Source organism: Labrus bergylta, chromosome 21, assembly GCF_963930695.1.
Source record: "Labrus bergylta chromosome 21, fLabBer1.1, whole genome shotgun sequence".
Taxonomy (NCBI): Eukaryota; Metazoa; Chordata; class Actinopteri; order Labriformes; family Labridae; genus Labrus; species Labrus bergylta.
Window position 1 is genome coordinate 13635362 of NC_089215.1, and position 20413 is coordinate 13655774.

The 20413-nt window shown below is 41.7% G+C and overlaps 2 protein-coding genes across 4 annotated transcripts in view; both read left to right on the top strand.

The window, feature by feature from the left end:
* Positions 1-5627, top strand: part of tmem94 (transmembrane protein 94) — a 43337-nt gene extending 37710 nt beyond the window's left edge. For both annotated transcript variants that reach the window (XM_065949511.1, XM_065949512.1), the window contains one exon: positions 217-5627. In XM_065949511.1, coding sequence (XP_065805583.1) covers positions 217-289 — 73 coding nt within the window. In that variant the 3' untranslated portion in view covers positions 290-5627. The remainder of the gene's footprint in view (positions 1-216) is intronic.
* Positions 5628-6643: 1016 nt separating this feature from the next.
* Positions 6644-19681, top strand: tdrkh (tudor and KH domain containing). 2 transcript variants are annotated; one of them, XM_065949844.1, is made up of 14 exons: positions 7829-7891; positions 8020-8161; positions 10415-10578; positions 10707-10798; positions 10924-11125; positions 11465-11604; positions 11686-12004; positions 12451-12617; positions 12905-13080; positions 13954-14018; positions 14110-14261; positions 14371-14481; positions 16107-16161; positions 17459-19681. In XM_065949844.1, the coding sequence occupies exons 2-14, from the start codon at positions 8097-8099 to the stop codon at positions 17512-17514; spliced, it is 1764 nt and encodes a 587-aa protein (XP_065805916.1). In that variant the 5' UTR covers positions 7829-7891; positions 8020-8096; the 3' UTR covers positions 17515-19681. The 2 variants fall into 2 exon arrangements, with proteins under 2 accessions (XP_065805917.1, XP_065805916.1); XM_065949845.1 differs by lacking the exons at positions 7829-7891; positions 8020-8161 and adding an exon at positions 6644-6707.
* The last annotated feature ends 732 nt before the right edge of the window (positions 19682-20413 follow it).

Consider the following 20413-nt stretch of genomic DNA (forward strand, 5'->3'; position numbering starts at 1 on the left):
GCTAAAAGTGTTGAACTAAGCTCAGCCGTCTTAAGCGGTTCAGATTCAGATCTATCCAGCAGGAAAAGAAGCCGGGGGCCAGTGTAGATTACTGAGGATTATTTAGAGATCAGAGCAGTCTTTGGGTTTTCTCTCGTCGTGTGCAGAGCAGACGCAGCAGATTGAAGCCCTGTGTGGATCATGACCTCTCATTCTTTTCTCCTCTGTCCGTTTCAGAGTGCGAGTTCGCTACCAGAAGAGACAGAAGCTGCAGTTTGAAACGAAGCTGGGGATGAACTCTCCGTTCTGATGGGTGCGAGCCCACGCTGGTGAAAAGTACTCTCAGTGAGCTCTGGAAACCCGGGAGACGCAGAGCCCTCCTGTTATCTCTTAAACCCAACAAGCAGCGCGGCCATCGAGTGGAGCAGAAATCATGAGAATGTGACGGCCGGGGATTTATGACACGGAGGTTAAAATCTCCGATGTCAAAATGAAGGGCAGGAAAAAAAGAGACTTCCAAAGCATTCATTTCCATTGAACAGAAAAGAGCCAAAAAAAAGGCAACTATTTATTGTCTGGTTTTAGTTTTAAAGGCATGAGGAATGTTTCCTGAAGCGGTTCGTGCTTCATCACTTTTCCGTCTGTTCTCCATTTCTTCACTCTGACAGGATGTGAAGATCTTTTTATTTCATCTTCTGAGACACACTGAACTATGTTGTATGATTTCAACCAGCGCTGCACTTATTCAGTTTCACATCCAGTGTCAGTCCGCCTGCTGGGGGAGTGAAGACAGGGGAGTCTGTAACCGTGGAGCTGCAAAGTGTTCGACGTGAAATAACCAACTTCAAGATAATACATCTCATGAATACATCACGTCAAATACATACATGTAAGGAGAAGCTGTGAAATCGTTGATGAAATAATCACAAGTGACTGTGGTGTTGTCAACAGTCGGCCTTTTTCCTCATCCTCCTGCCAATCACATTCTCCCTGCCTCTTACAATATGATCTCATCATCTGCAGCTAGCCTGTTAGCTAATGTTAGCTAAGCACAAAAACATCAAGTTATCAGCCCTAAAGAAGCTGATGATGTTTATTACCACAGCACACAGAAACAAATTTTATATTTATTCCTCTTTTAGAGGAGGTGTTCACACATCAAACCATGTCATGAAGCACTGAAGGTGCAGAGGGCATCAAACTATATCATTCAGAAGAAATCCTGCACACTACTCCTGCTCGGCTTTTCCAAATTTATTTGAAATCAGATCGTGTCAAGTGTTTTTAATAATAACGCTTACTCAACACCTTTCTGGCCAACAAGGGGTACAAGGGGTACAAGTAGGGGTTAAACGTTGTGGTTCTTTACTGTGCAGGAGTGTTAACAGGACAATGTTGAGAGGAGCGGCTAACTTAGTGCTAACTTTCTTGGAAGCTATTTTGTTGAGGGAGAATCGACATTTATGGGCGTGGCACTGATCTGAAAGTTAAACTGAGAGCACTGCGACTTCGGCTTTGGACACTAAGCGCTGTAAACACTGAACTGCTTTGGTTTTGTGTTAGAAACGGCAGACAAGGGCTGTAAAACTGTAAGGATGTTACGACCCCACAAGAGGACATTTCTATAACGACATGAAAATAATGCCCATAGAAACTCAAATTTGACAGCATAGACAAAAAGAAAAGTCAGCTGAGTTTAGATTTTCTTTTTTTAAAGATATCAACGATTCCCTTCATGTGTTTATGTGTCATAACTGTATTCATGTGATTCACTTCTTCTTCACACTGCTTTTATTGAACACACTGCGGCTCCACACGAGACTTGAATTCTCCAGAATAGGATGAAACACTACCTCTGAAAAAAAAAGTAATGAAGACGTTCCTGTCCGCTCTATTTCACCCTCCTGTTGTTGTTGAGCCACATTTTCATCTTCACGGTGGTCGCCTGTTCGACATACTTTTGTGTTATTGTACGATATTTAGCAGCAGGTGTTCTCTTTGTTGCTCCGTGCCGAGGTCAGACCTGCTGTAACGCAACGAGGATTCAGTGGAACTTGTTGTGTTTTCTCCTCTTGTGAATCGACACTGTATATTTGACATCAGTCGAACTGAAGAATGTGCCAGCATGCTACATGAACTCACACAGCCAGTTGTGCAGCGATCAGAGCGAGTCCGTCGGAAGCGATGGACGTTCTGAATATACGATCCTGTTTTTCATCGGTGTGCTGACACGCCTGAGACTTCTGAAAGGTGCTTCATATCATTCAGTTGCCTTCTTCCTCTTCTTCCTGTCTGCCTGTGTCAGCTCTCACACTGAAGCAGACAGGAGCTCAGGATACTGGTTATTTTTTTTATTAGTAGAGATTTCTTTTGTAAATTACCCCAGACTTTATATTTGACCTGCTGACCAGCATGTTCCCGAGATTCAGATTCCTCCATAAATCTGTCTCCTGCAGATTCGTGTGCAGCATCAGAGGTCTGCATCTCTTTAGTTTTCAATCAAACCAGCCTTCTGTGTGGTGCCGTCGGTATTTCACATGCACGTGATGTTTCTTATGTTTACTGTATGCAACGGGGACGGTGGCAGTAACTGGTTATTCACACTTTAGAGCTTTTACGTCAACAAATATGAAACAGTCAAAGTCAGCCACGAGATCCAACTGCCAAGTGAACACTCCTGCAGCCTGTACAGGAATACTGATCTAAAAATATAAATACTGTAAAACTTTTCTATTGTTCAAATTCAAGTGGAAATTAAGTCGGCATTTATTTAGTAAATGTCACAGATGTTTCCTGTGTAAAAAAAAAACAAAAAAAAAACAAACCTAGGCCGGCGACACACGAGACGATTTTCAAATCTGAATTTTAATTTACAGATTTAAAAAAATGTGGAGTACTGCAGACATGAGGACTGTTTCTCCTCATTATCAACATAATCCACACTCACTGAATAATCCTGCCAGACTGTGAGAACACACACTTGTCGTTTATAGAAACGGTTCCACAGACGTGAGATCTCACAGACACTTAGTGATCAAACTTGATTAAAAAAATAAAAAAATATGGAGGAAGATCGACATCACTCGTGTTGTTGCCGTATTTCCATAAGATGCTTTTTTTTATTTACAATATTCCACTTGGCCCAGGGGTAAAGTTGTGTTTATGTTTGCTGACTTATGTTTGTGAGCCGTTGAAGTCACAACAACCGGTTGGGGACGCTTCCCGGTCTGCTCGCTCTTTGGCTCTTGCAGGGATTCCGTCGGGAAGCAGCCCGATCTGGAAATGTAAACGTCAAACACGTTTCATGTTTGCAATTCGAGATCGATAAGGCTCTGACTGGATTGGGAGCAGTAGAATAATCAGGCTTAAAATTGTCCAGTGTGCAGCCAGTCTTCTTGTGATACAGGATAATAGAAATAAGAAAACTACAAAAATGTCGCTCAATCAAAGACCGCGAAGAGACTCGGTGATCGTCGGGTTTCAGGAACCCTGGCGGCTCTGAGATCTGTTTCTAAACTGGCCTTGATTCATGTCCACTTGTAGTCCTAAAGGCTCATTCTTCTATTTCTATTTTTTTTTAAATTCCTATTAGTTTTATATTTTTAAGTTTTATTTTTTAAGATGAATAGATACAGGAAAGTTTGCAGATTGCTCCGGTAGATTTCTTCAGTGAAACAGGCTGTAAGAGCTGCAGCGTACATCCACTAAAGGTTTTTGTCGCTGACGGGCTCAGGTTGTTGTTTTAAGAGTCTGACAAACTTACAGAAAGGATCTCTACATCGGTAGACCTTTTAGTGAAAGAAACAGCTGTTACATCACTCTGTTTCAAAGCCGCCAACCTCTATTGAACCAAAGCAGAAGTTTGAGTTGATCCTCCTTAATGTGTTCGTTATTATGGGATGTTTGGTTCAGATTCAATACATCTTAAAGAGCGAGGTGGTCACAGCAGCATGTGGGTCACCATGAGGTCTGGTGACCTTAAAGAGAGCAGTTTAACACGGTCTGTAGTTTGATTCTAACCAAAAAGCTCTTTCTCCTTTCTGTAATGATCGCTCACACTCAGAATAACAGTCTCAGCCTGTCAGTGACAAAATCAGACATTTTTAGTGGACATACTTCAGCTGAGGGGGGGCTGCACGGTGATGCAGTGGTAAGCACTGTCTCCTCTGACAGGAGCCTCTCTGTGAGGAGTTTCCATGTTCTCCCTGTGCATGTGCGGTCTCCCTCCGGCTTCCTCCCACAGTCCAAAGACATGCTCGTTAGGTTAACTGGTGACTCCAAAAAGTCCGTAGGTGTGAATGTGAGTGTGGCTGGTTGTCTCTCTATATGTCTGCCCTGTGATTGACTGGTGAGTGAAACTCTGCCTTTCACCTAATGACAGCTGGGATCAGCTCCAGCCCGCTGTGTCCCTAACGGGTAGAAGCGGTATAGATAATGGATGGATGCATGTATGGATACCTCAACTGAGCAATTTGTCCCCAAGGAAACTGCAGCAACTACGGCCTGTTTGCTGCTGACTGCTGGAGCGATCAGTTGGAGGAATTCTTAAACTTAGATAACTGTTGGCCATTTAGACCCATCATGGAAAAAAATATGTTTTTCAAATCTGACGTAAGGGAGTCAAACATGGCATCAGGGGTAAATCTCCCCTCTGTAACAACGAGGAGTCACAAGAGTGAACAACTATGACACAAACTGTGATGTTTTCTAGCTGATTTTAGGACATTACATTTCTATTTTTCTGCTTTGTGGCCAAAAATCGATATATGGACAGTTCTTAACTCTGTATTTCCGAACAATTGAAGTTACTTTTGAAGGATTTTTGAAACCCAAGATTTACAGCCAAAACCCATGAACGGTCATAACACAAGGAAACTTCAAATAACATTTTACAGACTTTATTTTTTTATCGTTTTGTGTTTTTTTGTTTGTTTGTTTTTTGGGAGTTGGGGAGGGGGGCACTGACTCATGACCTCCGTTTGTTTGATATTCTGGCTACAGCCCTGTTCTACCTGTGCTCACTTGTGTATCTGCACCTGTTTTTCAGTCGTTCATTTTAAGTGGTGATGTATGTGAAGACGTACAAGAAGGGTAGGGTGGAAGCACAGTGTGGTTCTCTGGTTTTATGGCACCATAATTCTCTTAATCACATGTTGTTTGACGAAACAGTCAGCATGAAACTACTGAAGATGGCTCAAAGACAAACACCACGATGCAGGAAAATGTTTGTAAAATGTTTTAGCTTGCCCGGTTTAAACGTGTTTAAACGTCATGACAAACATCGACTATGCTGCATGAATACGACCCAGTGAATGCTCCGTCTCGATCATTGTACATGTACATCGGTAGCTTCAAACACAAATGGTCTCATAAAGCATGGACGTCGTACTGTGTGATACCAGGCCTGGGGTTAAACCTGCAGAGTTGATGCTAACATTATCACGACACACGTGGGGGGGGGGGGGGGGGGGGCTAAGATCCCCCCTGCCCTCAGTGAAAATGTCGGGTAAGGGTGAGACTGATGGACGATAGTTCACAAGATACATAAATGTATATTTTGTATTTTTTAAAGTGTCTATGTTCAGAACTTTTGAAAAAATTTGTTTCTGTATTGATTGTCATCTTAATAAAAAATGCTCTTTTATTCACGAGGTCGTTGTTGTGAGTTTATAGTTGAAAACAATAAATCAAAACGTGGTGGAATTCCAGAGTTAGAAAATACAATATGATGTTATCCACAGAAAAACTGCAAAAATGTCCTGTTTGTCACTTACCTCATTCAACAGTGCCTCTCTTTTCATCATCAATTCAGTGTCCCATAACACAGAGAGAGAGAGAGAGAGAGAGAGAGAGAGAGAGAGAGAGTGGGGAATGACATGCATTTGCATCATCCATTTGTACAACATGGTTATAATAGCCAAAAAAAAGTGCTATACAAGCTCAAGTCCATTTACCAAAAAAAAGGCCCCAGATTTTGTAAAAGTCACTGAGCTCATGTTAAAGACTACATTATGTTAATTACTCCAGTGCAAGACAGGATGACAGCTCTTTGTTTTTCCAATAGAGAGCAATGAGACGTTTTCAAATTCAAACTTTTTAGTCACATTCAGTTATACATAGTACAATGTATTGTGGGGACTTAGGGGCTAGACAGATACTGTACTATCCCTACAATTCATTTTTATCTACTTATATATTTATATAAATATATATTCTTTTAACACATTTTTCTGTTGTATTAAGACGTGTTTATCTATTTTAAAAAGTTACAGCAACATATTTTGTCATTAACCGCTATTAAAAATCTCATTATTCACTCTGATAAACCTGCAAGAAACACCTGTATGAGTGAATTTATCATTCCCAGCAGCAGACGCCCCCACGTGTCCCTAACTCGATTCAATGAAGTTGCTTACTGAGCATCTGACCTGCCATAAATATAAAGTAAACACATAAAATACAGTTTCCGGTTGACCCTTCAAAGTAAAATATTTTATGTGACTTTTGTTCAAATATTGTGGTTCATTCATTTTAAAATGCACGTTTACGGTAGCAATTTGTTTATTTCTCATAATAAAACTGCTGTTTCTTACTCTTATGTGTAATTTATACAGATTTTTGATTTTTAACAGCGAATGAAAAGGTAACTTCCGGTACATTTTAGCGGTACTCGAGGTAACTTGACAGTTGTTGCAGTCAGGGTCGATTCGAAAGAGGGCGAGGGGTCTGTAAGTGTCACACATGAACATGTCTTGACATGTTCATTTATAATTATTTCATACTTTAAAAATGTTAAAATTCAGGATGTACTGTGTATTTGCGCGTGTTTAAGACGTTTAGTTTTCTGCTACGGTTTGACTTGCCTGCATGTGTCAGCCAGCAGCTAGCTTATGTTAGCTTCGCTAGCCCAGGGGGAGAAAGTGTGTTTGCGGTCGTTTTGACAACTCGTCGGAAAAATTGTAAAAATCAATTCTGGCCATTTGAAGGGCACACTGTTTAAACTGGCTTTTTTTTCTAAGATAATTGTTGTACTTTAGGATGCCGTAGAGTGTAGGGGAAAGCCAAGGTTATTAAACCAGACATTTTTTTTTGTGTGTGTTTTCTTTGGTGTCGTGACGCGACCCTGCGCCAAACTCCATTTGAAAATCTCCACATTTAAGAGTAATGTGCTCACACTCTAATATAACTTTTTGCTTTGATTTGACTGATCACATTTTGGGTGTAAATAGGTAATCTCTTCTATTCGGTGTGGATATATTCACTGTCAAGCGATTTGTATTGTCTATAAATAAACTTGACATTACCAGTGAAGTCTTTGGTTTGGGTGTTGATATGTGCCCTCAGAAACAATAAGTACCACAATTTGTAATAAGGAGAATTAATTTGTAACACTGGCGATTCTAGTGTCTATTGGGGCCCTACAACCTGCATTTCTCACCATTATGTCTGCCAGTGTCCTGCTTACTCCTCCTCCTCTTTTTCCTGTTTCTGTTTTCTCTCCTATAGATGGATAATTCTTTTTCATTTTTTTAGTTGACTTTAATTGAAAAGCTTTGGTTTTCACACCAATAATGCATGCAAGGAGAGTGAGTACTGTCAGATGGGGCCCCTCAGGGAGGTTTCCGACTGTCATCGCAAAATTTGCATATTTTGTGTGTGTCATTGCTGTGGTTAAAAGTTTGTGAGCCCTCAGGGGCCCCCTACTGGTCTGGGGCCCCAAGCAGTTGCCTGCCTTGCCTGTTGACAAGCAGCGCCTCTGATCTATAACTACCAAACTAAACGCAGTTTCCAGCTACTTCCCAATTTTGTCAAATTAAATTAAAGTGATCTGTTTCTTGTTTTAATGTAGGTGTGTTTTGCACAATTATGTTTTGCGTATTCCTGCATCAGTAAAAACAAACTACATAAGCAAGTAAGTCCGACATAATCTATCTCATGCATTCTCCTCACAATTTGACATGAAAATGCAATGTGACTGAGTTGCTCCCATGTAGTGACTTGAAATGCTGAACTTTCCTCCCCCTCTACCTGTCTTGTCAGTAGTTTGAACTTGGATGTAAACAAAAACAGTGCGGGATCGGTGAAGATTTGTGTCTTATTTTCACGATTCCTCCGAGATGGACGTTGGAGTGTCCAATTCCCATGTGTTTCTCAACTACAGCCCCAGAGCCCTCTTCTCCCAGTGAGATGCGCATCTGCATGGTGGTGCTGCGTGCTCCTCGGGGTCCTGCCTGGTCCCAAATACTCTTCACTGTTGGCTTACCTCCAGTGCATTCATTCTGTTTGTGTGTGTGAGCTGTTGTTTTGGCAGTGTGACCTCAAACGCCTCAGAAAGAATTGGATGAGAGTGTTCAGTGATAAAAGGAAAGTCTGGAGGTCGCCCAACTACAGTAAATTGTATTCAATGTGCGCAACAGCAGCGTTCAGTGCATTAGTTGCTGCAGTCAGGGTCGGTGCTGCTGCAGTTTGGCTTGGTGCATTCATAAGAAGTGCAGTGCTATGTGTGAGTGTGTGTGTACTACACTAAATGTTTCATCATTTAGGGAGCTATTTTCTTTGAATGTGACTGCTTTTGCACGTTTTTGCAGACTCATGTTTTGCCAAGTGATGTAGTCTGACATCATGAAAAGGCTACATTGGGATGATCTTGCACAGTGTTTTTCAAAATGGGATCTCCAAACCTCAGGGGGTCCTTTTGAGGGGATTACAAACACAAAACAAAACATTTGTGATATTTTTAAACCTGGTGTTGCAAGACTAAATGGTAAGGAATGAATAACAAGCACCTTCTTTTTTCTGTCCCTGGGAGAAATAATCAGTTGGATTTCTACATTAAAAATAATCGAATTTATCTGTAAGGTGGATAATGAAAGTGAAATGTTTGAGAACAAATGATCCGCTGTTTTGAATCCAGGCTGGCTTATGCTTTGAGTTCTTTGCTGCATGACTTCAGCTGCCTAACAAGAACAACACAGCACTGAGGATACTACCTGACATTAGCTAGCCCTATTAATACTTATTACTCATGTTTTGTTGTGATTACATTTCATACATGAGAAGACTTTACTGACTTCTGAGGTATTCTTGAACTTGGGCCACATTTTAACTTGTGTTTTGGTGTAAATAACTAGTTACAAAAAAGTTTTGGAATTGCTCCAGTAGATAACTTCAGCTTAGAGCTTTGTGTTCAGGATGTTCAGAAAACTGCAGTTCCTTGAGTGTCCACTTGAGGCTGGCTGCAAAAGCCAAACAATCCCCATTAGAGAATAGAGACCATATTAAAATAATAATTTTTACACCAGAAGTAATATGTTTACAGCCTGGTTCTGAAAATGAAATGTGGTATCAATAACTCCTGCCTTTATTGGTAAATACTGTACTATAACTCATCCTTTTTTTATAAAGCCTAAGAATTGTTCACAAATGTGCATAATCAGTGGCGAGGATGAGTTGACTGACAGGTGGACACATTATAGCTTCAGATACCTTCTCTGGTCCAAACAAATCCAGAGCATTCAGGAGCAGAATCTAAAGTTAGAAGGAGGACATACTGGCTGCTGCATTGTTGTCAGAGAAGCCAGAACTTAGACATAGCATGTTTCCTTAATGTCTGATCATATAGTAAGGTCACTTTATCATTTTATTCGGAAGATATCTTACAGATTGGTCCTTTAATTTTACCTCACAGAATATGGCAGTGTGGTCACAAAGAAAAACTAGCTTAATGAGGCTGCGGTATACAAGCTACTCCTGTGTTCTGTAAGGTAAAATGACTGTTTTTGTCAATGATGCCTGGTGGCCTGAAGAAAGCCATGTAACTGCTTTTTCTTGTTAAGTAAAATCATAACATCTGTAACTGACCGTTAAGATCCTTAACCTAAGCTGTGGCTCAGTTGGTAGAGTCGGCCGTCTCTCAGTTGGAAGGTCTGGGGTTCAATCCCCAGCTCCTTCAGCCACATGTCCGATGTGTCCTTGAGCAAGACACTTAACCCCAAGTTGCTCCCGCTGCTCAGCAGTGTATGAATGGATGAGTTAATACTGATGGACTCTTTACTCAGCAGCCTCTACCATCTGCTGAGTGGTAGATGGTAGAGGCTAAAAGTGTTTTGAGTAGTCAGAAAACTAGAAAATAAATTTACAAGCTCAAGTCCATTTACTTTCTGTCAGACACTTACACTCTGAGCCCATCAGTGGAAAAATTAAGAACTGTGTGGTTGCATTAGCCTGCAGGGATCATGTTTCCTAACTGCTGACTTAAGCAATATACTGAAGCTATTCCACAACGTCTTGTAGCTAGTAGTTATTTAGACCCCAGAATCTGTAAAAATGAAGCCCAGGTTTGAGGTTCCAGAGATACCTTTCACGTTTCTGGACGTTTGGAAACACATACCTAATATTACCAGTGGAAGGTGACCTGTGTCATGTTTGTGTTTAGGTGGAGTCTCCCACTGGGTGCACAGCGTGTCATGGACGCAGTTAGGGCGGGTCACATGAGCAGCCTGAGCTCGGGTAAGATGGTGGCTCTGGCTGCGGGGCTCTCTGTCGGAGCCACAGTGGGCTACATCGTCTACCGCCATGTAAACAGCAGCAGCTGCCACAGTGAGTATCTACTGATGAAAACTAAAATGACATTTCTTCAAGAACACATCACAAATTGAAGGAGTGTCTCTTTACTCTCATGACTTTTTCTGTGTGGCTGAGTGTTGTTTCTGTTGTTTCATGAACAGGTGAGGGGCCCGACACCGAGGTATCCAAGATGACACTTCCAGTAGAAGTTTATCGGAACATTTCCAGATACCAGGCAAAGTTTTTGGAGATGGTGAGTAGTTCAGAACCAGAAAAAAAAAAAAACGTTTTGCAGCTCAGTCATTTTTTAATGACTTCTGAAATATGTACAGGGGTGAAAACTCGTCTCTGCTCTCCTGCTTTCTGTCTTCTCCTCAGGTGACCCATAAGTCCGGAGCTCATGTGAGGGTTCTGTCAGACTCAGGGGAGACAGGATGTAAGACAGCTGTGTGCTTCATGCTGCAGGGCTCCAAAGAACAGGTCCTGCTGGCCCGCTGTGTCCTGGAGAACCTGGTCACTGAATGTGAACCAGTGACCGAGACTGTTGAGGTTCCTCAGACAGCCTTTGGACGCATCATAGGTAACTTAAACGAGGGTGCAAATCGATTTCATCATTTTTAGATGCCTCAGTATCTTTTTTTTTTTCTGCCAACATTATTGAGCCACATAGATTGATTGAATTCTGAAGTATTTGATTGATCATTTTTCAGTAATATTTTGAGGAAAACAGGTTAAAAAGAAAATCTGATTTCAGCTTCTTAAGTGAGAATATTTTCTATTATCTGTCCTACTCTATGACAGAAAACTGTTTTGGTTTATGGACAAACAAGACATTTAAGTGTTGACATCTGGACAAAATGATCCACCTTTCTTGACAGTCTTGTGTTGTGTGCGCTACTGTGTGTGTTTTGTGATGCAGGGCGCGGAGGAGAGAGTTTGAAACTGATCACCAGGACCACGGGGGTTAAGATGACTTGTTCCAAAGAGAAGACACACGGCCCGTTAGCAAAGGGCCACATGACGATCACGGGGACCAGACAGGAACTGAAACAGGCCAAAGTGAGTACATTTCACTTCTATGGATTGAACATGTTCAGCCCAGAAAACAATCTATAACTCCTACTTTGTGATTTGGTGCAGGAGATGATTCTAGAAAAGGTCAAAGAGGACATGATTGTGAGGTTGAAGATCTCACAATCATCTGCCCAGCGAAAGAAACGTGGCCACACTTCTGTGAACCAGAAACCAGAGGCTCCAGAGACTGAAGCACCTGTGAGCTTGAACAACAACGTTCCCTACTCGCAAACAGAGAAAAATGGACTCTTTCATGCGAATGGGACCGCCCGAGATCGAGAAGAGATTCTTGAAAAGATGGAGGAGCTGCAGATCACAGACACAGCGACTGAGCAGGAGGAGAGTGTGTCCATACAGTCTCCCTCTGAAGTTTCCAAGTTTGAGAGTAAGAATCAAAACATCCACACAGCAACACTCAAATTTCAATCTGCACTTAAATGGGTTGTATTTTAAGCCCCTTTTTACACATGCACAAAACTCCTCAAAATGTCCCAAAATGTCCCGGAGTTAGCTGCATGCGTGAACACAAACAGACCATTTTTTCACAGCGACGTCACACAGATTTTCTTGACAGCCCCTAGTAACATTTCTGCAAGACGTCAGGGTGAACCGATGTGTGAAAGAAGCATGATTTCAGAAAAATGTACTGTACTCTGAATGAGAAGTGGAGGATGATGTTTATAACCTTTGGTTTTACTTCTTGCCTTGCATCCTAAGACCACCCCAACACCCTCATCTGTCAGGGAAGACTTCACACAGTACGGAGTGAATGTGTGCAAAGGGCTCTACATGACAAACATTGTGACGTTTATCCCTGTGTGTGTTGTTCAGTTCCCAGTCCGGACCTGAGCTTCCAGCCAGATGAACACCTTGAGGTTTATGTTTCTGCTTATGAGAACCCGAACCACTTCTGGATTCAGATTCTCGGGGTTCGCTCCCTGCAGCTGGACAAACTGATCGAGGAAATGAACCGCTTCTACAGCAGCGGAAACCACACCGTAAGGTTCACATTACATAATATTCCATCGACTCGGGCAAATCAATTTCTGATAAGTGCCAAGTCACGCAGAGTTTTGCTGTAACGAAATGCTCGCGTCTAGTCTGTACTTGTTGTTCTATTATTTAAAGAGAACCAACATTGATACACGATGAGCAATCACCTAGCAACATTTGGATACAGTGGAAGGAAAGTTTGAAAGATTCAGTCAAATTTGAGACAAAAGCTCACTTGGACTGTACCAAGTGACCTCCTGGGTGTAACTGTCCCTGTGTTTTTGTTGTCCAGGAGCAGAGGGTGGAGACTGTTGTTGTCGGGGACATTGTGGCGGCTCCTTACAGAGATCATGTCACATGGAACAGGGCGAAGGTGCTGGGAGTACTCAGCTCTGGCCTTGTGGACCTTTACTATGTTGACTTTGGGGACAACGGGGAGCTGCCCAGAGAGAGCCTCTGCAGGATGAGGTGAGAGAGAAGATTTCCTACACGCCAGTCAAACATGTCCCACAGAGAAAGAACTGCTGGCCTTCATTTGATTTGTGCTTTGGTTGGCTCTGCGCCTCACAATTATACCGTTTCTAAGTAAAGTATGTTAGTTTAAATCAAAAGGTTTACTGAAATCCTCTGCCTTTTATAATCAGCCTTTGATTATAAAGTTAACAAACTGCAACCTCTCATCAAGGCTGGGTGATCAAATCTATCTAGAGGATTACAATGACATTTCTGTCGAGAATAATGATGAACATTTGACATTTTCTCTCAAGCAGTCCTCTGCTTGCATGTGAAGTACACAACAGCATTCTGGGAAATATTTGACAAAAAATAGTAACACACCCCTCAATGAAACGTTTCCTGTCCTTTTAAATTCATAATTCGGCTTGTCCTCAGACGGTAACACTTCAGCGATGATTCCAGTCTTCCTGACTACACCTGGCTAGCTCGCCAGTCCTTTCTGCATCTGCTTCCCTCGTCAGAACACCGACTCTTAAAAGGGCATTGACATCCTCCGATACCAGAGAATCTTTGATTGCTGTCTGATTGCAAAGATAACTTGAACAAATACTGCAAAAATGCATCTGCAAAAGTTTCCTACCCTAGCCTGAACTAATTGTAGAAGATCATTCTGAGGCCCATGTACTCCTCTGAATCCCCTCTTGTCAGAAATAACATATGTGTTTGTTCAGAGTCGAGGGAGCTTGTTCAGAAACTACTGTAGGCCTTCTGATCGGCTGTACTGCAGCATGTGTACTGTGCATATCATTGCATCTTTGTTGCATCAATTAGAGATGGTCTTGCTAAGTTGTTAACAGCTTTGCTTCTGCTGCATTAACATTTCAGGAGTGACTTCCTCAGCTTGCCTTTCCAAGCTATTGAGTGCAACTTAGCAGGAGTGAGACCAAAAGGTAAACCACTCATTTTAATAAACATATCACGTGGAATAAGAGGCATAATATTGGAATGGGAATTGATTTATTATTCTATTTTTTTCCTCAGCTGAGGTGTGGACTGAGGAAGCTCTGGATGACTTTGATCAGCTGACATACTGTGCCTCCTGGAGACCCCTGCAGGCCAAACTGTGCAGCTACTCCCACTCTGACATCTCGTCATGGCCCAGCGTCAAGCTCTATGACAGCAGTGAGGGCAAGGTCTGCTAAATTTTTATTTCTTTTCTTATCCGTTTTGTTTGTTTCTTCTGCTGCCTGCTGTTTCCTTGCACACGTCGTAACAGCTTGTTGAAACACTCGTCTGTCTCAGACTGTAGATATCGGTGAGGAGCTCATACGGCGGGGCCATGCCGTCAGCTTCCAGGAAGTGGTGAATGGGAGGACTGAGGGTGAAAACCTCGGCTGTCTGCAGAGGATGTTGGTGAGTCACACACTGAATATTTGATTGGCCTTGTTAACACTGCAGACACAAAAATGTTTCAAGTAAAACTTTTGACTCGATTTAAATATACTGTTTTAAATTCCCTTTTAACAACATTTGATTCATGTAAAATAAGAGTCTCTCAAAGGTTTCTTATATATCCAGTGAATTCCAACATAAGTCATTCAACAGAAATGATAGGTTAACACGTTTTGCATTCATTTAACTCTCAGGTGAAGTAAAATCCCCAAACAGTCTGTTTCCAGATTTCCATTCTTTTTCTGATTTCTGTCAATTCAAATTGAATATAAATGGGTTTCTGGACTGTTTACATTTATTCTTTCACCTTTTTTGTTTGGTATTCTATTGTGTATATACTGACAGTTGATTCATTTTCTATTATTTAAGCATCTTGCATCTTTTTTTTTTAATTTGCCACTTGCCACACAAGTAGAGCTGAGGATGACAGGAATGTCTGAAGTTAGGTTGGTGTTTTCTCATAAACTAAAATATTGAACAAAACGATGTAAATTAAGGATTAAACAATGGCCCTCGGTTTGCCAGACATGAAACCAGTTATCAGGTCAAACCAACAGGTGTTGCAGCGATGGAAGCGGGCAAGAGAAGTGGTTCAGATAGAAGTGATTGTACCCGACCTAAAAAGCCTCTGCATGTTTCTAATAAGCTCCACGAGCAGAAACGTGCTCAAACTAGGATCAATATTGGAGATGCTTTTGAAAAATGGAGAGAGGTTAAAACACAAAGGTTTACAGACCGATGCAGAGCTGGATAAACACTGAAGCTTCAGAGTCCACCACATGGAAACCTGCGTGAACATGGACTCTAGAGAGGAGGGGGCGGGGGGAGACAGTTCTCTAGAATTTGGACTGCAGTACCCATTTTGAACACTAGGTGTCAGAGTTACATATTGCTCCTTTAATGTATAAAAAAGATCTCATGGTAATCTTCCATGAGTAGTTGGGATGCTTCACTAAAGAATACAAGTCAGGAAGATTCATCCTCTTAGGATCATGAATGATTGAATATGTCATACATGTAAATCTTGTAATTTTGAGATATTTCAGTTTGGAAACACACCGTGCTGCAATGCCTACTACAAATATAATCTTACGAGGTTATTCATTGAGCAGAAAAACAAGCCGTACCTGTAGAAAATATGGTTGTTGTAAACGTGTAGTCCAAGCTGCATGCTGAGATAAGGCGGTCGTTGTGCTTTTAGGTCATAAACAACGTGAAATCTAAGTTCCAAGATGTCTGCACAGCACGATAAAACATCTTGACGTTCAACTGCTTTTTTCAACGGATGAGGCTTTGAAACATGAGTTAGAAGGAGTGCAGGGAAATCGGAGGTTGATGACTTTGTTAGAAAGTGTGTTTCCTCTTTTTTTGTTTTTTTAACACCTGAGAAAAAGATTAAACTTCAGTTTAACTTCAACTAACGTTCATTATGATCCCTGCAGTTAAAATATAGAAACAGAAGATACAGTTCTTTAAATATTTAATCATATTGTCATTACAAATACAATGTGGCTTGCTGGATTTTCTAACAGCATGTCTAAAAATCACAACTTCTAAACACATTTTCATTTCTTGTCTTCCTGTAGGACGACGTTATCGGAGCGTCATCGGAGCTCAGCCTCTCCTGTATCAGTTTATCAGGTGAGAACAGCAAAGTGACAGGAAGGGACTCAGTAAATGCAGATTGGTGTTTTTAACATATGTGTCTGTTCTCCCCTCCTGTTGGGGCGGCTGTGGCTCAGTTGGTAGAGTCGGTTGTCTCTCAACCTGAAGGTCAGTGGTCTAATCTCCGGCTCCTGCAGCCACAGGTCCAATGTGTCCTTGGGCAAGTCACTGGCGTATTAATGTGTGTGAATGGAATTAGCTATTTGTGATGGTAACTTTACATCGCAGCCTCTAACATCAGTGTGTGACCTGCAGGGTCAAAAGACTAGAAAAGCGCTATACAAGCTGAAGTCCATTTATCCTTTGGGTGGGGTTGATTGAAGGCGTGAAGAGTGAAGAAGCGTCATCTGTATGTTCTGCATCTTATCTTCATATTGTGCAATCTGTCCGCTTCTCAAGTTGACTCATAGCTTTGCTCGCTCGAGCCCAGCAGAAATGATTCACAGTGTACAGTCATCAGTGAAACAAACCCACATCCTTCAACTGCACTTGTTCTGATGATCCAGAGCCAAACCCACAACCTCGATTTCTCTCCTCACGCCCTGTTTGTCGAGCGTCTTTATCCTCTACGAGTTAACCAGTGATGAGACAAGTGGAGGCAGCACCCTCTTAGAAACAAGAAGCTATGAAGGAGAAACCGAAAGAAACAAGTTTAAATAAAACCACAGAGAGTTTTTCCTCCTGTCAGACTAGAAGCATGGAGGAGGAGCCACAACCTCCACATCGGTCTGCTCCTACACTCCAGTCACTGCAATGAGTACATGGAGGAGATTTAGCACAGAGTAGAAAAAAGGATAACAATGTGATTTGTTTTGAATAAAAGCAGTGCTCCTGCTGACAGTTGCAGCTGCAGCAGTGATATAATTTCCTGATGACAGAGAGCAGCATCAGCTGGAAACATGTAAATGGTCAATGTCAACACATGATCTCACACCTGATGTTACTAAACCGAGGGGGGGGTCTCGCAAAAACAAGAACTTTAAGTGGACTTGCAAATCTGAACATAAATTATATATATGCTCAGGTTTAAACATATGAGAATCTCCCTTTACTTCACTTTCTTTGGATGATTTCTGCAAGAAGTGAAAGCATTAGAAGGCACGAGTTCCTCTCACACACATGATCTGGGATTATTATAATCCAGGGTTACTCCTGATTCCTCCCCGGTGGCCGTGGATTACTGGATCTTTGCTGCTGTAAATGAAATAACAAGCTGGATAATGTTTCACTTGTTGATAGAACGATTTTTGTGTTTTTCTTTTGAACACCTCAGAAGCTGCCTCGATCTCAGGGAGTGTCGATGATGGCGCAGAAGACGAGCTGCTCTGAGACCAAAGACGTAAATAAATATCAAGGTATTGTTTCCTGTCTCTTTAACAGACTGACATTTCTCTTAAATACCGTAAAACTTCTAATGGTAGCCCGGGCTTTTATTTACTTAACTCTATGACCCGTCCTTTATTAGGGACAGGCTTCAAACATAACTTGTGATGGGAACGATAAAATGTTTAATTTACACCAGAAAGAATATTAACACCGCATTCAATTAGGAAACAATTAACAATAAATTACAAATCAAGAATTAGATTCATCTTTTGAAGACAGTATGCCAACCTGCTGCACGGCTGCTACGAATAGAAGCATCATTCTGTCTAACTTGGAGAGATGTTAAAGTTCATCTTTAATTTAATTTGATTATTTTGATTGTACATACTTTATAATCCCTGAGGGGGATTCTGCTGTACACTCCGTTATTGAGAGACATGCTTCTCACACACATGCACAAACAGGACCTGTGTTCATGCATTAGTGGAGAGATGTCAGAGTGGGACTGCTACACAGGGAGCACGCCAGAGTTGTTGGGGGTTCAGTGCCTTGCTCAAGGGCACCGTGGCAGTATTCTGAAAGTGCCCTGGCACCTCTCCAGCTACCAGACCAACTTCCATCCATGGGGCGGCTGTGGCTCAGTTGGTAGCGTCAGTCGGAAGGTTGAGGGTTCGATCCCCAGCTCCAGCAGCCACATGTCCAATTTGTCCTTGGGCAAGACACTTAACCCTGAATTCCTCCCGCTGCTTTGTCGGCGGCGTACAAGGCCGTGTGTCCACCTAGCATGTCTTTCTCAGCACCAGCAACTTTTTTCAGTTGTTTTCAATGGGTAGAGAGTGTTCGCAGCAGAAAGCGTCCGCCCAATCACATTGTTATCAGCGCCAAGCATCTTTTTTTACAAGCGCTCTGTGGTTTTTGTGCGGCCGCTCTGAGCGCTCAAGTTGAAAATCTTTCAACCTTTCAGAAAGGCGCTGTTGACAGAGCAGTGTCGGTCATACAGCTGGCGTTGTCAACACACTGTTGTCATAGAGACAGGACAAACGTGCAGCGCTTTTCTTCTCAGCGAATTAATGCTTCATGCAGACACTCCCGAGCGTACAGCCAGCACTTTCCTGCCCGGAAAAACACTCGGTGGACACGGGGCCCAAGTGTGAGAATGGGATTAGTTATTTCTGATGGACTCTTTACTCAGCAGCCTCTACCATCAGTGTGTGAATGTGTAGCTGTGACCTGCGGTGTAAAAGTGCTTTGAGTAGTCAGAAAACTAGAAAATCGCTACTGAAGCTCAAGTCCATTTACCATACCGGGACTTGAACTGGCGACCCTCTGGTGCCCAACTCAAGTCCCTCCAGACTGAGCTGCTTCCTTTTTTGTGTCTTGCTGCTTTTCCTCCATATTTTTAAATCTACTAACAAATCCACACTGTATGCGTCGTGGCCTCGAATTGAGAGCTGAATTTATTTGTGAAAACATGCAACTACATCGGGCTACTAAAGGGGAGTGGGCCTTAAATTGGGATGGGCTTTTATCTGAAGTCTTATGGTATATATTTATGAACCTAATGTTTGTGAACCTGTCCTCTTCTAGCACTGAACCATCCCACTCCTCGGCATCAGTCCAAATGAGACGAAGGGGGCCTTTTCCTTGTCTGACCCAAAACTCAACCACATAGATCCTCATCATGAAGCCGCACCGACTTGAAAAGCGGGCGCAAAGCTTCCAGCCATATTCACTTTATTGTTTCATCAGCACAAAATTAAATGTTACGTTTTGCCTTTTTGCTTTTCAGTTGGACCTCCTGCAGCTTTGCTCATGTGTTTTATTTTGTGTTAAAGAAATGAAGAGAGGAAGAGAGGAACAAAAAAAAAAATGCCAGTATTACTTTGATTTTGAAAAGCACTGTGATGTCTATCAGTGGAACCAGGAGGCAGCTGGTGAGCTCAAAAGTTCGAGTTTATTTCTCTACATATATGTATATTAAGATTGCTTATATATTAGGCTACACAAGTTGTTCTATTTTGGAAGAGAAACCATACAGTATTATTGACTGTGTTCAGTATTCAAATGTGGCATCTACTGTGTCTTTAGCGAAGGACAAAAGAAAGTGGTAGTTTGTCTTCAGAGGTGTAACAGACTGCACTATATATAATAAAGGATTTATTTTATGTCACAGGAATCCTCAGTGTCCTTTTTTCAAATGGATAACAGCAATGTTTTAATCGCAAAGAAAAAAACATTAACAGCTTCTTTTTTTTTGTATTAGGTGCAATAGAGTGACAAACTGGTGATATATGCATAACAAATGAGGCACAAAAAAACAAACAGACAAGGTCAGGACAACAACTCCAAAATACAGTAAAAAAAAACAAAAAACAGATAAAGACAGCAAAATACTAAGACATCAATAGACACACATCAGACTACAACCAGCAAATACATTACAAAACTGTATGAAATACCAAAGAAAGGATACAAGAAGTGAAAGAAGCAATAGAGAGAAGGGGGGGGAGAGAAAACATGTAAAGCACACTGCATATTTTTCTCATATCCTGCAGGCCTAGTATACCCTATGGAGACTGAAACATATACTAAGGTATACCCTGCACTAAACCACTGCATAGAGACTGCTAATATGTATTAAAAGACTGAATGACATTAATTCTGAGCGATAAATAACTTTTTATGTTGACCCAAAATGTTTGAGACACTGGACATGACACAAACAAGAGTCTCACTTCAGAAATTAAACCTCTTTTTTTTTTTAAAGAAACTCAGCTGTTGTATAAAAGCAGGTGAATTACCATTCATTCATCTTCACTGCAGAGTCCACTGTTTTGTTTCTGTGTGGGTCGATGACCTCCATTTTTGATCGACCAATCACATGAAAGTAGGTTACGCTAGC

Bases quoted from the DNA above. Each gene is read 5' to 3' on its own strand.
- tdrkh (XM_065949844.1), top strand. From the start codon at position 8,097: ATGGACGTTGGAGTGTCCAATTCCCATGTGTTTCTCAACTACAGCCCC. The intron at 10,799-10,923 runs GTGAGTAGTTCA...TCTTCTCCTCAG, and splicing joins AGGCAAAGTTTTTGGAGATG to GTGACCCATAAGTCCGGAGC. The intron at 12,005-12,450 runs GTAAGAATCAAA...TGTGTTGTTCAG, and splicing joins TGAAGTTTCCAAGTTTGAGA to TTCCCAGTCCGGACCTGAGC.